General features: G+C 44.0%; 1 protein-coding gene across 6 annotated transcripts in view; it reads left to right on the top strand.

Annotated features, from left to right (window-relative positions):
• The window catches only part of CLYBL (citramalyl-CoA lyase), a 220658-nt gene that overhangs the window by 110327 nt on the left and 93990 nt on the right, over positions 1-16341 (top strand). For all 6 annotated transcript variants that reach the window (XM_084880294.1, XM_084880293.1, XM_084880292.1 and 3 more), the window contains exon 2: positions 14346-14532. In XM_084880294.1, coding sequence (XP_084736420.1) covers positions 14346-14532 — 187 coding nt within the window. The remainder of the gene's footprint in view (positions 1-14345; positions 14533-16341) is intronic.

Genomic DNA, 16341 nt, shown 5'->3' with positions numbered 1-16341 from the left:
TCAGGATAATCAAGGGATGGTTGTTAATAAAACATCAGAATTCTAAGCTATGTAACATGTTGGCCTCATTTGATTGAGATTGACACTTGAAAGGTATTTTTGAGAGAATCTAGGAAGAAGAAAACAGAGATGCCATTAAACCAGATTATTTTCATGACAGTTACCAAGAAGAGTGACGATGCAGAGAGACCTATTTTCTCAAGATTGCAGAGCCACTTTCTGGAAGGAAAACAATTTCCCACTCCATGATTAGTTTCATATCAAAGAACCCGGTCATGGGCAGATGCATTAATCTGACACTTTAGCAGCCTTTGTGGTTACCTCTGTCAGGTGGACAGTCTTCTGTCATGACATTTAAAAAAAAAGTTACGGGAGAATTTCATCTTTCTAGTTCACATTTGCTCAGTTACCTCCTGTGCCTGAGCCAGGAAATAATCATCTCGACTTTAAATTTATTATTTTTTTGGAGATAGAATAACCCAGCACTCACGGAATCTGTAAATGAAGAAACTGTGTGAATGGCCTTCTTTGTGAAACTTTCTGGCAGTGCTATGGTAATCATGTTTCCTATACCCTCCACCGGCTATTTCCATTCAGCATCTACTAAATACTATCTTTTCTTTGACTGGTTTTAGAATCAACCTTCTCTGGCGGGAATGCCAACAATGAGCAGTCTAAACGGAAGGCTGTGCTCTGAATGTTAACCTTTGGCCAGGACTGGAACAAGTATGCTCTATTCCTGACACTCAGCATTTCATGATCAAAAATACCAAATCAGCCCTCGCCGGTTTGGCTCAATTGATAGAGCATCTGTCTGTGGAACGAAGGATCCCGGGTTTGATTCCAGTCAAGGGCACATACCTTGGGTGCAGGCTCCTCCAGGCTCGGGCCCTGGTCAGGGCTCATGCAAGAGGCAACCAATCAATGTGCTTCTCTCAGATTGATGTTCCTCTCTGTCTTTCCCTCTTTCTCCCATTCTCCCTAAAAAAATCAATGGAAAAATATCCTTGGATGAGGATTAACAAAAACAAACAAACAAACAAAACAACAACCAAAACACCCAAATCCTCTCTACAGAGGCAAAGGGCAGTAAGAGGGCATATTTTTTAGGCAATGTATGCTCTCTTTCAAAGTCCTGGACACTGGGATTGCTGTTGGAAATCCATCTATCAAATCCCTCTGGGTAGAAGGCCTTGAGCGTCATTCTTGGACCAAGTTCTCAGGGGCTTCAACAGTTAACTATTAACGAAAAACATCTCCGGCTCCTTTGTGGTTTCCAGAGGCCCAGGGCTGAAGCATCCCAGAAACAGAAGAGATGCTAATCGCATTGTGTGCCTCCCCGTGTTCAGTGAAGGAGGGCCGCTTTCCCTCTTGACCTCAGTGTCACTCCAGGGAAAAGCCCCTCCAGTGCTCCGTTTAGATAAACCCTGTGCTCCTCCTCCTCTCACCAAAAGTGGAGTGAGAAAGTGGGATTACAGCGAATACCCAGCCACAGGCACATGCTCCATTGTTACCCTCTCTGCAACACTAAACAGGGGCTTTGTTTTTAGCTCTTCGGAAAAACAAAGCTCCCCGCCCCCTCTGCCCCGGGACCCCTGCCTTTTTCCCCTTATTTGCCCTCACCTACACCTTCCTCTCTTCCCTCCCACTTTCTTGTCCACCCCAACTTTACTTCCAGGACCCATCTCTTTCCCCTCCCTCCTTTTCCTTTTCCTCATTCTCTCTCTCTCCCTCACCTCCTCTCAGAAACCCCCTCCCCGTCTCCTTATTGTCTGCTGGGCTGATGTAGTCTGAGCTTGGGTAGAATTCTTCCCTTCCCTTCATCTTCCTGTCAGAGACGGAATCGTTTGCTGTCAGAGAAGCTACCAGTTGCCAAAGGGTGGAGTGACCCTGAACGGTGACACCGCCGCATTTATTAATAAAGTGTGGCTCAGTTGGCTGGGTATGCATCACAAAGTTGCCAGTTCAATTCATGATTGGGGGCATGCAGGAGGTGGCCAATCACATTGATGTTTCTCTCTCCCTCTCTCTTCCTTTCTCTTTAAAAATCAATAAACTATTCTTTAAAAAAGTCTAAGCCATATGGGATATAAATAGAATATAAATTTCTATTTTCATGGAAAACTTGCCTTTTTTGGGATCCATTAATGCTCACACAGTTGTATGAGGGTTCCCCTGTTCCTGGGATTTACCGCACACACACGCCGTGTGCCTACCTGGAGAACTAGACTTATGTGGCCGTACCAAGTGGACTGAATCCTGGGCGGCATTGCGGGTCTGCTGGTCACACAGCTTTCTGCCCATGTTTACACATCTATGGCCCTTACTTAGCAAGGGCCAGCTCGTGGTAAACTCAGTTTTAATTGGCTGCTGATTGATACTGAATTTGATCAATACCCAGCATGGATATAACAAGGGAAAGTGATTTCATAATTTTAATTGTTTTCATTGTAGTAAAATATACATGATACACAATTTACCATTGTAAATGTGGTTGTGGTTGTTGTTGTTAATCCTCACCCCAGGATATTTTTCCATTGATTTTTAGAGAGAGTGGAAGGGAGGGGGAGAGACAGAAAGAGAGGAACATGGGTGTGAGAGACGCATCGATTGGGTGCCTCCCGCCTACAACCGAGGTATGTGCTCTTGACCAGAATCGAACCCAAGACCGTAGGCCAATGCTCCATCCATTGAGCCAAACAGGTGAGGGCCCATTTTAAGTGTTTTAAAGTGTACCACTCAGTGGCAGTAAGTACATTCTCATTGTTGTGCAACTTTTACCACCATCTCCAGAATTTTCTTATTCCCAAACCTCCCTATTCTCCCACCCCGTTCTCTTGAAATTCTGGTCTCTTGAAATTGATTGCTCTAGGTCAGTGTTTTTCAACCTTTTTTGGGCAAAGGCACACTTGTTTCATGAAAAAAATCACGAGGCACACCACCATTAGAAAATGTTAAAAAATTTAACTCTGTGCCTATATTGACTATATATAAAGTAATTCTCTTGAATAGGAATCAAATAAACACAAAGAAAGTATTTTATAATTACTTTATTATGAAATATTAAGTAAACAAAATAGTGAAAAATTATAAAATTCTTGTCTTGTCTGCACCTACGGCACACCAGGCAACATAGTGTGCCGCGGAACAGCGGTTGAAAAACGCTGCTCTAGGTACCGCCTATAGGTGGCATCATACAGCATTTGTCCTTTGTGTCTGGCTTATTTCACTGAGCATAACGAGTGGCTTTAAATTTTGACAAGATGTGTGTTTGCTTTCTTTCACATCCTGTGTGAAGGAAGACTTCTCTTTCTGGGGTCACTGGCTTTGTTCCTGGTGTTCTGAATGTCTGAGGAGGCGGAGATCCGCACGGAAACAGCAAGAGACAAACTTTACCAAACTGGGAAGAAATAGGATCCTGCCAAATCTGTCCTTTATCTGACACCTACCCCTCTTCCTGGAATTCCCTCACCAACGCCCCTCCTTGTACCTGGCACCCCACAGTGGCCTGGGTCCTTCCTGTGCCTGGGTCCTTCCGGAGCAGCAAAGCCACAGTGGACCACAACTGCTATTCTGTGTGTGTCCACTCTAGACACTAACGATGATTTCTTCGTTTCTGTACAAAAGAGAGCACTTGGTTAAGGTGTGATATAATTGCTTCATGAGGGAGTTTGCCCTGAGAAGATCTTTCTGGCTTTTCTGAAGTGGGATGTGTGCTTATTTGCATTTGTGCCACATGTTCACCTCCCCGAGGCCCTGTTCTGTCCATGAGAGGACAAGTCGCTGTTGTTTTGCCCTCACGCCTGAGGAAAACTCCCCATTTCTCTGTACACCGTTGTCATAGTAACGGAAACAGTTTTTTTTTGAAATAGGGAAGGAATCTCTCTGGGCACTTGGGAACTTAGTAAAGTGAGAACATAAGTAAGCCTCAATTATAGATGCTGGCATAAATACCGAGTTATTAATAGTCATAGCATGGTTGAAATTTGTAGGTGAAGTTTACTGTCTCTGGGCGGGGAGCAGTGGGGGAGAAGGGAGAGGACAGGACCAATGAATGGGCTCTAATCTTCACTCTAGTTGCACAGAGTCTTCCATAAACATCAGATTGTCCTGCAAGCTCAGAACTCAGTTTTCCCCACCATATAACCTTAAAAGAGGCTACACTCCTCCAACACCCTCAAAGGATTGAAAAGACAGACCCAGTGCAGGTGTCTGCCAGGAATCTGTCACACAGCTGTGGATCTGTACAGATTTTTTTGTGAAAAAGTTTTACTTTCAGCCGTTATCCCATCTTAGAGTCAATCTTCTTAAAATAATTTAAAGGGCCACATCATTTCTGTATGGTATCTTAAATGGAAATGTATTGATGTATTATTTTAAAATGATGCTCTATATGTTCTCTTATTATTATTTCTTATGTTTATAGACACATGAGAATTTATCAAAATTTATTAGGATTTGTGGAGGCAATTTCTAAAGATCAAGGACACGTAAGAGATTATTCTTTTTTCTGGTCCCGAAACACCAATTTCTGAACTTGAATGCAGCACAATGTGTTTTATAATAATACACTTTGGGGGGAAATGTAAAATGATATGGCCACTGTGGAAAGCAGTATGGTGGTTCTTCAAAAATTTAATATAGAATTACCATATAATCGATCAAATAGAATTATCAGTTCCACTTCTGGGAATATATCCAAGGCATTGAAAGCAGAGACTCAAACAGATATTTATACATCAGTGTTCATGACAGCATTATTCCTGTAAGTTTGACTATTTCAAATGACTGTTTCTTCTGGTTGATCTTGAAAAGAAAATTTTTTTATTGGTTTCAGAGAGAAAGGGAAAGGGAGAGAGATAGAAACATCAATGATGAGAGGGAATCATCGATTGGTTGTCTCCTGCACACCCCACACTGGAAACTGAACCCTCAACCCAGGCATGTGCCCTGACTGGAAATCGAACCCTGATCTCCTGGCTCATAGGTCAACGCTCAGCCACTGAACCCCGACAGCCGGGCTAGAGATTCTTTCTCATAAAAATGGTCAATATTCAGTTTCAGGACTTCTTTCTGGGGGGCAGGGGGCCCAGGGGAGCCTACATAATGCCTTCTGGCAGCCTTCTCTTCCTACTCTGATGAGGAGTGAGTCACCTCTCGTGCCCCTTGGCTTCTGTTCTCTATTGGCCTCATGTGGTCTGTCTCTGGGTGTTCTCTGGATGTAGGTGGCGCACAGGGTTTGTCTGCAGGCTTTGCTGGAGGCCCTGCACTCACAGGTGCTGCTTAGGACGGAGACTCTCAGTGCCCTGTCCTGGATGTCCACCTGCATTCTCTGATAGCGCGACTCACTCCTGCAGCTCAGGCAGAGGGCCCGTAGAAACTTCCGGACTTCTCACTCATCCTGGGGGAGTAGGAACCTCCTGCTCTAGCCCTTTGTGTTGCTGTGTCTACTCACTCCACTGCCCCATGACCTTTCCTCCCGACGTTTGAAATGGGAAGTTGGCACAGTCGGTTTTTTGCTTTCAGCTGTGCCCTCAGCTTACCTTGAGTTTTGTCACCTCTCTACCCACTCAACTCATGTTTGAGTGTTAATTAGTGTGCAGGTTCCTGGGATGGGAATGGGCCTGACAGAACCCTCCCCCGTCTCATCACACCCACTGTCCCCCTCGGAGCTTCTCTCAACTTCCGAAGGGCCTGGGCCCTGACGATGGCAGAGACTTCCTTTACTTCTAGTCCCCCTCCCTTGCTCACTTTGCTCTAGGTTAAGGCCATCAAACTTTGGAAATTAGACTTCCTTCTCTGTTAAAAAGGCACATTTATGATCTCACTGTGGAATTGATATCAAACTCTAATTTGAGATTCTAAGCGCAGCATGGATTTCTTGGTGTTTACTACCCCAAGTCTTTGCCGTGATGGCTCCTGATTCAGTGGGTGGGGGAAACAGAGCACCATGATTTCCGAGTGAGGAAACTACCCCTCCTCTGAAAATATCTTTCTCCAGTCCCTGATTAGCACCCAACACCCCTGCCTAAATCTGGAAGGATTACATTCAGCAACTGTTAACGACCCACCACCCAAGCCCTGTCCAGGATTAGTAAAACACTTGCAGACCCTGGTCGGAGGTTCTCATCCTTGGCTGCACTTCAGGGTCTCCGTCGAGCTTTAGAGAAACACCAAGGCCTGGGATCACCACAAGGCTCAGTTTTAATTGGTTTGGGTGTGGCCTGGATTGTTTTTCTTTTCTAAGTTCCCCAAGTCAGTGGTCGGCAAACTCATCAGTCAACAGAGCCAAATATCAATGATACAACGATTGAAATTTCTTTGGAGAGCTAAATTCTTTAAACTTAAACTTCTTCTAACGCCACTTCTTCAAAATAGACTCGCCCAGGCCTGATATTTTGTGGAAGAGCCACACTCAAGGGGCCAAAGAGCCGCATACGGCTTGCGAGCTGCAGTTTGCTGACCACAGCCCCAAGTGATTAATGTGCAGTCAAAGTAGAGAGCTCTGTACTACCTCTCAGCTTAGTAAATAAACCGCTACCTTGAGTGTAGAAGTCACATCTAAGTTGTAAGTGCTCAAATGGACACTAGCATAGGTGGTTATTACTGCTATTTCTAATATTGTTAGCAGTTTGAGTGTTAATTTTTTCCATCAGAAAAACTTTTCTTTCTTTCTTTCTTTCTTTCTTTATTTTTTAAAATATATTTTATTGATTTTGTACAGAGAGGAAGGGAGAGAGATAGAGAGTTAGAAACATCGATGAGAGAGAGCCATCGATCAGCTGCCTCTTGCACACCCCCTACTGGGGATATGCCCGCAACCAAGGTACATGCCCTTGACCGGAATCGAACCCGGGACCTTTCAGTCCCCAAGCCGACGCTCTATCCATTGAGCCAAACCGGTCCCGGCAGAAAAACTTTTCTTTAAACATGGACATTTTTTCATGTTTGCTGCGTCTTTCAATTATGATCTTACTACTGTCACAGCCGTCTATGTGTATTTATATGGGTAGCACATGCCTCACTTCAGAGTCTTTTTTGTGGGACCAGACTTTCCTGCATTAGGGCAGTGGCTGCACGCTGGAATCACCTAGCGTGGTCCTCCAACTTGGCTACGCATCGTGATCAGGAGGGAGATTTTAGAAGTCCCAGGGCCTAGGCCTCACTGCTGACTAAGGCCATCACACTTCCTTAGGTGGGGGCTTCAGGGTCAGCATATTAGAAAACTCCCCACGTGATTGCAATTTGCCCTCAAGGTTGAGTTTCTCAAACTTTCATTTGATAGGCACACCCCCGGGGAGTTGTTAATGTGCAGGTTCTGACTCAGTGGGGGCTGGGGGTGGGGCCTCAGAGTCTGCATTTCTGACAGGCTCCCACAGGAGAGGAGCTGCTCCTGTGAGATACGGGAGATGCTCACAGGAGAACAGTAAGAGACCGGTAATGCTGCTGGTCTGCAGCAGCACCTCTCTCGAGAGCTTCAAAACAAAACAAAAGCACAGAGCCTGGGCCCTGATACCAGCGGATGGAATTTGATTGCAGTGGATGGGGTCCAGAATTGAACACCAGTTTTTAAAAGTTCCCCGGGTGATGGTTACGTAGATTCCCAGGTTGAGAGCCCCTGCAGCACTGGGGACTAGCTCTGCCTCCATTTTATATAAATCGTTAATAAGTGGCATCAGAGAGAGGAAGAAGGGACCCCCTCCAGCCAGAAGGACCTCCTGGGCCTGCTGAGGGATGTCTTGTCTAAAAAAGATCCCCTCTGTGGAGAGAACTCACCATAAGGTGGCCAGATTTTCTTCCAACTCATCTTAAGGCCCTGTTTTGCATATTGTTTGAATATATTTACATGATGACTCAAAATATGTAAGATACCATAAAATAAGTTAGAGCTTGTCGCCTACTGCTATTGTGTTCATACACAGTAGTCAGTGCTGAACACACTCAAGTAGGGAACAGATTTTCATGCAGCTGGGCATGGGGGAAGGAGAAGGCTCACCAGCAGCAGGTGGAGGAGGGGTTGCCCAGTGACAGCCCCTCCTGGACCTCAGAGTCTGCAACAGAACCTGAAGCCTGACTCTCTCCACACCTTTCTTCTTATTATTATTCCAGTTTTGCCACCTTTGGTCTCTTTTCCCCTCATGCTTCATCATGTATGGTCTTTAGCCTTCCTGACCTGGCTTGCAGGCCATCCTTTGCATGTTCCTCCTGGACCTTCTGGGCATGTCCTGTTTCTTTTGTGCTGCTTCCCCACGGTGCTCAGCACAGTGTGGGTCAGGGCCACTGTGTACAATTGTGTGGGGTAGGGCACCTACAAAGGGACATGAGTAGTAGGGGCTGGGTTTCAGCTCATCTCCATTCACCAAAGCATGCTGCCTCAGGAGCAGTATGTTACCCGCTGGAAGGCACAAGGGGCACCTTTTTCTAATTTGTACAAAGGTACCTGGCACGTGTGCTAGTGCAGGTCGCTCAATGGATGCTTACTGAGTAAGTGCTCACAGAATGAATGGATGACTGACTGACTGACTGAATGAATGAATGAATGAATACATGTAATAACCAAATTGGGGCAGTGAGGATAAAAAAGAGGCTTTTGTAGTCATCTCGGTGAAGGTTAGTGAGATCCTAAATGGATGAAAACTATAGAGAAGGAAGGAATAAATAAAAGAGAAGAAGCAACAGGCCATGGGTTGGATTGAAGATTCCATGATGGCAAAGGAGAGAGGGAATGAAAATTGCCTTCTACCTGTAATTACCATTAAAACTTGAGTGTTGCACAGGAAGAATAGGATATGTGGTTGCAGATCAGTCGTATGCACCCACTTCTGGGAAGAGCTGGTTTTGGTGAGGTAGCAAGGTGACAGAAATTGTGGGCCTCTCATCTGTGGAATCCTGTGCTGAAAAGTGTTGGGGAGGTGTAAGACCACCCTTCCCTCAGAGAGCTTATGATCTCATTAAGGCGCTGGAGACAGGATTCCTGATACAGGGCTATACTGACTAGTGTTGGGCATGGGTGACAGGTGTCAGATAATCATAGCTATGTGTGCATGCTGCTTTACTGCTGTGCTGAACTCTCCCCTGTATGAGGTAGCTATTTTGTTGCTTCTCACTGAAGAGGACATTGACACTGAGAGTGGCTTGCTTCTCATTCCATCTTCTGACTGCCAATCACAATATTGGGTTGAACTATGTAAAGGTACCATTTTTTTGCAGGTCAAAAATTGTTAGAAATCAGCAATGTCATATAATTCATCCAAACACTTAGCACTACATTATGCTCCCATTTGAGACCTTTTTGCTGTGTCCTCACATGGTGTAAGGGGCAAGAAAACAATCTGTGGTCTCCTCTATAAGGGCACTAATCCTGTTCATAAGGGCTTCACCCTCATGATTAATCACCTCCCTAAGGCCCCATGTCCTGATACCATCCCATTGGAGATTTGTGGGGAGAGGCACAAACATTCAGTCTATAACAATTCACAAAAGAATTTAGATCAAAGTATTTGAAGTTACTGTGTCAAGGAGCGAACCTTTTAAAATCTCTCTCTTTTTTAAAGTCTCCTCATTGGTGTCATCAGTTGGCTCTTCAGAAAGCTTGTGCTGCCTTGATTAACTTCAGTCTTGATAGCAGAACCAATCCTTTGCTGGTTCTGCTCTGGTTATGACAAGTGATTTAAAGATAAGGGAGTTTAAAGATGAATAGTCAAGAAAAGCTTAGGGATCATGGGGACCTTGAACTGAGCTTGAAGGATCCATAAGGTTCAAATAAACTGAGAGGGGAAACTTTTCCATCAGAAGCAAAGGTACAGTGGAAACAATGAACATGTCATATTGTGGAGACATCACAATTTTATTTTTCTTGGGTGGATAGTTACTTCATGGGAATAGTGGGATATACACTGAGGAAAGGAATATCAACTGAGACTGAACTTCACCGGGTAGGTCATGGGGAGTTGTTGACAGGTTTTGAGCAGGGAAGAGATGAGCAAAACATTATTTTCATGATTTCAGCAGACTTTGGGAAACCAGAAACATTTTGTTGTTGTATTTTTTAATTTTTAAAAATATATTTTTATTGATTTCAGAAAGGAAGGGAGAGGGAGAGAGATACAGAAACATCAATGAGAGAATCACTGATCGGCTGCCTCCTGCACACCCCCCATCAGGGACTGAGCCCACAACCCAGGCATATGCCCTTGATGGGAATCGAAACTGGAACCCTTCAGTCCACAGGCCAACGCTCCATCCACTGAGCCAAACTAGCTAGGGCTGTTCTTAAACCAGAAACATTTTTTAACAGTGGCAGTATATTTGTTTGAATGGTCATCTGTTTTAAAAATCATACATCATATAATGTCCTAGGAGTGATTTGCCTTAGTGCTTAGCATGTGACAGTGGTCTGACTTGTTATACCAGCGATGACATGTCAGCCGTGTCTGGGTGGCTCAGGATCTGAGATTCATCAAGTTTGGAGATCATAGTGGCTGGACCCAAAATGATGCTGAGCAGCTATTTCACATGGAGGAAATCTCAAGTTCTCCAAGTGAAGGTCAGTTGCCGCTGGGACAAAGATGTCCAGGCATTCAAGCTGTCAGACCTGTGGAAAGGAAAGGTGAGGAAGGACCCTCTTTACACTACAGCTGTTCTGATCCTCACATTGGTTGTTTGCTGGGGCTGACCAGCAGCCCCTGAACAACCAGTGAACAGATGGCTCCAACACAGTGTCACTGTGAAAGAGAGAGCTAAGGGATTGCCTGGCTCAAGGGACCAAGCTCCCTTGATTGCCTGCCTCGTTAGCCTTTTATTATAATAGCAGTTTGAGATAAAGCTTATCTTTTAGATCAGGGGTCCTCAAACTTTTTAAAGTGGGGGCCAGATCACGGTCCCTCAGAGAGCTGGAAGGCCGGACTATATGAACTACTAATTCCTACTGTAACACCTCAGCTGCGCTCACTGCCCAAAAAACCTGGCGGGCCGGATCAGACTCCTCTGCGGGCCGCATGTGGCCCGTGGGCTGTAGTTTGAAGACCCCTGTTTTAGATACAATCAGTAAGGTAAATAATATTGGGAACACACACGTGTTTGTAATGTCCTTTGAGCAAGGACACCCAAAAGATTAAGCATAAGGATTCCAGTAAACACCCGGGAGTCTGCACATGCACAGACTTGTTTGGAAAGGTCAGGGAATAATTAGGGGCGCCCACCTTCAACATTTCCCTAAGTCTCCCTAAGTTGGAATTACAATAAACTGGCGGCCTTGCATATAGTACGTTCCTTTGCTCCGAATGTTCTCCTTACAAACTTTCCAACCATGTCTCATGTGCTCCTCAATAGTTGTTACACATGTGGTTACTACAAATCCTAATGAGAAGTGACTTTACACCAAGCATTTTTTGGAAATAAAACTTCCATTTCTTTTAATAGCGTTTTTCTATTTTTAAGGAAATGTATATTGAAAATTTTGTTTTCCAGTGTAAATGATAAGTGAAATGTGATTGTTGCTGCTACATCATTATATTTCTTCCCTTTTGAAAAAGATAAATCAGATATTTTCAATCAGTGCAAAATGATGACAAATATTTCAGGCATCCTTAATTAGCAGACCAATATTTTGTATTAATTAAAATGTCCTCTAAAACATGTACACTTTAAAAATCCACCTATATTTCACCAAACCTTGATGACACAGTATGCACAATGCATACTTGTGAAAAAATAAGACACAGACTCGAATTTTAGAGTTTATGAGGGTTGGCAGCATGAAGGAATGAGGGGTCCACATAGCATCGGTAGGCCCTAGACTCCTAGAGAGATAGGGTTTTTCTTGAGATACATCATCGGAAGGCACACTAATCATGGCAAAATGCTACAACCAGTCAAAATAGTTGGTGGCATTAACTTAGGTAACTACCAAATAGAGCTTTGGTAAAGAGTCAAGGCGACCTGGTTTGGGATAGGATGCTATTGGTTATCCAGGAGAGTAAACAGGGCATTACCAGTTCGCTGGGGCTTTACCCTCTCCCTACCTGGAGTCTTCATGGCATTCAGCTCTGTCTGTGGGTAAGGCCGGCTTCCTGGTGTGTGACTGGGCTTAGGAGAGTCTGATGCTTAGTTTGATTTTCTTCTATCACCATCTTGAAATTCCAAATAGATTTTGAACAAGGGGCTCCACATTTTGATTTTACATTGAGCACTTCAAATTATGTAACTAGTCCTTTCCTGATTCTAAAAGCTGATTTCACCTTCTTTATAATATACTTCTTTATCAAATTTTGTGCACTGGGTGGGGGGAGAGGGAGAGTCCCTCAGCTCGGTCTGCACCCTCTCGTAGTCCAGGACCCCTTGCTCCTTACCGCCCTCCTGCTTGCTGTTCCTTAGTGCTGCTGCAGAAGCGAGAGAGGCTCCCACCACCACCGCTGGGCGGTGCTCCCCCTGTGGAGGAACTGCCCCCTGGTGGTCAGTGTACATCATAACTACCGGTCATTCTGCCAGTCATTCCTCCAGTTGTTCTAACGGTCAGTTGACTTATATATTAAGTTTTTATTATATAAGACTAGAGGCCTGGTGCACGGAATTCATGCATGGGGGTAGGGGAAAGTGTCCCTCAGCCCAGCATGTACCCTCTCCAATCTGGGGCCCCTCTCACAATGCAGGACTGCTGGTTTCCAACTGCTCGTCTGCCTGCCTTCCTGATTGCCCCTAACTGCTTCTGCCTGCCAGCCTGATAACCCCCTAACCACTCCCATGCCAGCCCAATTAATGTCTAACTGCTCTCCTGCCAGCCTGTTTCCCCCCAGCTTCCCTCCTCTGCCAGCCTGGTCACCCCTAACTGCCCTCCCCTGCAGGGTTGATCGCCTCCAACTGCCCTCTGTTGTAGGCCTGATGCCTCCCAACTGCCCTCCCCTGCTGGCCATCTTGTGGTGGCCATCTTGTGTCCACATGGGGGCAGGATCTTTGACCACATGGGGGCAGCCATCTTGTGTGTTGGAATGATGGTCAGTCTGCATATTACTCTTTTATTAGATAGGATAGAGGCCTGGTGCATGAGTGGGGACAAGCTGATTTTCCCTGAAGGATGTCCCGGATCAGGGTGGTAGTTCCTTTGGGATGTGGGGCAGCCTGGGCGAGGGGCTTGTGGTGGTTTGCAGGCCAGCCATGCCCCCTGGCGACCTAAGCGGAGGTTCGGTTATTTGGAATTTATTTACCTTCTACAATTGAAACTTTGTAGCCTGGAGTAGAGGCTTAGGCTAGCAAGGGCAGGTGGAAAGCTTGGCTTCCTCCATTGCCTGGGATACCCAAGCCTCCTTCCTGCTCTCAGTGGCTATAGCCATCTTGGTTAGGTTTATTTGCATACTCGCTCTGATCGGCTGGTGGGCATGGCTTGTAGGTATAGCAGAGTGGTGGTTAATTTGCATATTACTCTTTTATTAGGTAGGATTATGGGATAAAAACTTGGTTTTCCCAGGATCAAACTAGGGACCAGGGGAGGGGGAGGGTAAGGGCTACGGTGAGCCATCGGAGCTTCTGGCCAACTCCTCTTATTTCCTCAGGAGGCCAGACTGAGCACAGTAGGAAAAGGAAGGAGAGCGAAGTGTCTGGGAGCAGGCGGGGGCTATTGACAGCTAGAGTTTCTCTATTAAGAACAACAGCAGCTGCTACTACTCTTGCTATGCCCACCACGCATCAAGGAGCTAATATCTGCCAAGCTCTCGCTAAGTGCTTCTTGTGCATTAGTTCCTCTTTCTTAATCCTCTTCACATCTTGCAAAATGAGTATTTCTATAAATGAAGACTCTGAAGTTTCTAGTAATTAAATTGCCTGCAATTACAGAGCTAGTAATGGTCTTTTCTCATTAACTGTCCTTTCTACTCTAGAAGTGGCCAACTATCTTTTGTTGTTAAAATTGAAGTTGAATCACTTATTTGTCTACTAGAAAAGACTCAGGCTTACCTAGTTTATATTCTATTTTTAATTTTCATATAACTGTTGATAGTGTTGTTATTTAGGAACTTTTGGATATAAATATGTCTTTCCTTTTTCTCTATGGATATCTAGACAGCATACTAATACTAGAAGTGTTTTCCCAAGAAGAAATAAGTACACTCCTTTTCTCAGAAAATTGTGCCTCTACACAATGTTATAAATTAGTAAACCTCAGCCCAAATTACATTTTGTTTCTTGGTTATTTCTATTATTATTGTTTTCCTCCTTGTTATGTGTGATTGTCTCCTGCCATAATTAAAACAGGGTATCCATGTTTTCTATTCTAATTTTGAATTAAAGTGAGGTTTTTCAAAAACTTGTAAATAAACTCTATTCTGGACTAATCCCAATCATGTCTCCTGCAGGGAAGCTTCTCTGGCGGCTGATGTGCCCAGGCTTGGCTATAGTTCCTCATCCAATCACAAGTATATTCCCCGGAGGGCAGTGCTCTATGTACCTGGAAATGATGAAAAGAAAATAAAGAAGATTCCATCCCTGAATGTAGATTGTGCGGTGCTCGACTGTGAGGACGGCGTGGCCATGAACAAAAAGGTAATGGCGTAATTTTTTTGCTAAGGATGGGAAAAACAAATGGATTGAAATGTGGTGCTCTCCTGGGAACATTGGCTTGCTTATTTGGAAAGATTCGACTGCTCTCCTCTTTTGCTGATGACTAATCTATCCTTGACTTAGCCCTTGTATGAGTTCTGAATGTGTGCGTCTCTTTTCTCCAAGAGAAAGGAAGAATCAGGTCCTTCAGGACATTCAGCTATGTGTGTGTAAAAAGAAATAGTCACAATCCTTTTTGTCCCTGATATTTGCTAGTTTGGATAAGTGACTTATTTTTAGAAATGTAGCTTAAATTTTTCAAGCCATTAGGAATTTATTTATTTATTTATTTATTTATATATTTTTTTTACTGCCAGGTATATTAAGTAGTGGTCTTGTCTCTTATGGGAAAAGTGCCAAGAAAATAAAAGAGAGTTTCTACAGATAAGTCACTATTTTCTCTACTTACTTAAAGGGAAACTGTGCATAGAACTTAGGGTTGCAGCTTTTGGCTGTCTTACACATGGCCTGACCAGAGAAATGAGCCTCAGAAAACATCCAATTGTAAACAGGTACAAAAGATTCTTGCTGGATGGTGGCATTGTGGGGGCTTTTGATTCATTTTGGTTCGCTTAACTTCATTTTCCAGGTTTTTATAATGAACATGGATTTTTTTTTCAATAATTAGGTGAAATATGTAAATCATTAGAACCATAATTAATGTTTGCATTGGACTTTCTTTATTAAAAGCATGCTTTCACTTGACGTTTATCTAGTCCCTAGACAGGGAGGTTGGGCTGGGAATGGACTGTGGGGATCTGGGGGCAGAGGAGCTGACCATCTCAATATAAGCCTATTGGGATAGTTTCCTGCCTTGGGTGAATAGCATGGCTGTACTGTACAACTTTCTTGATTGATTGCTTTTTCTTGGAGATTCTAGCAAACAAATATTTGCTTTAATTTTTTAAGAAAGTTAATTTCTAGCATCTTCCTAATGGTCAATTCACGGCTTTCCAAGTATTTGGGAAAGGCTTAGAATAAGCATGTGGAATTTTTAGTGTCTACTCAAGGTCTTTGACATGCACTAAGGAAAATACAATTAATCTTCTGCCAGAGATTAAGGTAAATCAGCCTTTTCTCAAAGGACAAAATGTGACTCCAGCATGCTCCCTTCCAAAACTCATGTGGTACACACTAAGATGAAATGCTATACTGTGATTCCAATCCTGTGACCTAGGGCAATTAACTTTACTTCTTTGCCTCAATTTCTTATCTATACTCTGGGATAATAAAATCTTCTTTGTCAGGGACAGAGATTATTAGGAGGGAAAAATGTGATAAAATGCCTCTGAGTAGCTTGATTTCCTACAAGAAATAGATTAGATAAATCCTGTAGTAATCATGATTAGAGGGGAATTTATTTGGCATTTAGCACAGTGAGGCATTCAGTGCCCTCATGAACTTCTAATTACATTTCTTCACATGTCTTGAGGCCATCTTCTCATACCCACCGGAGGATGTGTCCTGCTATCCAGATGAGTTGGAAATGTGACGTGTTATTGCCTTCATTTCTTTTCTGTTCATCTGTGTTCCTAAGCTCATTCTTGTACCCAGAGCTCATTCTTTTTTTTAAATAATTTTTTAATTGATTTCAGAGAGGAAGGGAGGGAGGAAGGGAGGGAGGGAGGGAGGGAGGGAGGGGGAGAGAGAGAGGGAGGGAGAGAGAGAGAGAGAGAGAGAGAGAGAGAGAGAGAGAGAGAGAGAGAGAGAGAGGAGAGAGAGAGAGAGAGAGAAACATCAATGATGAGAGAG

This window comes from Pipistrellus hanaki (assembly GCF_964339955.1).
Source record: "Pipistrellus hanaki genome assembly, chromosome: 3".
Classification (NCBI taxonomy): Eukaryota; Metazoa; Chordata; class Mammalia; order Chiroptera; family Vespertilionidae; genus Pipistrellus; species Pipistrellus hanaki.
This window is presented reverse-complemented; position numbering and strand designations above follow the sequence as displayed.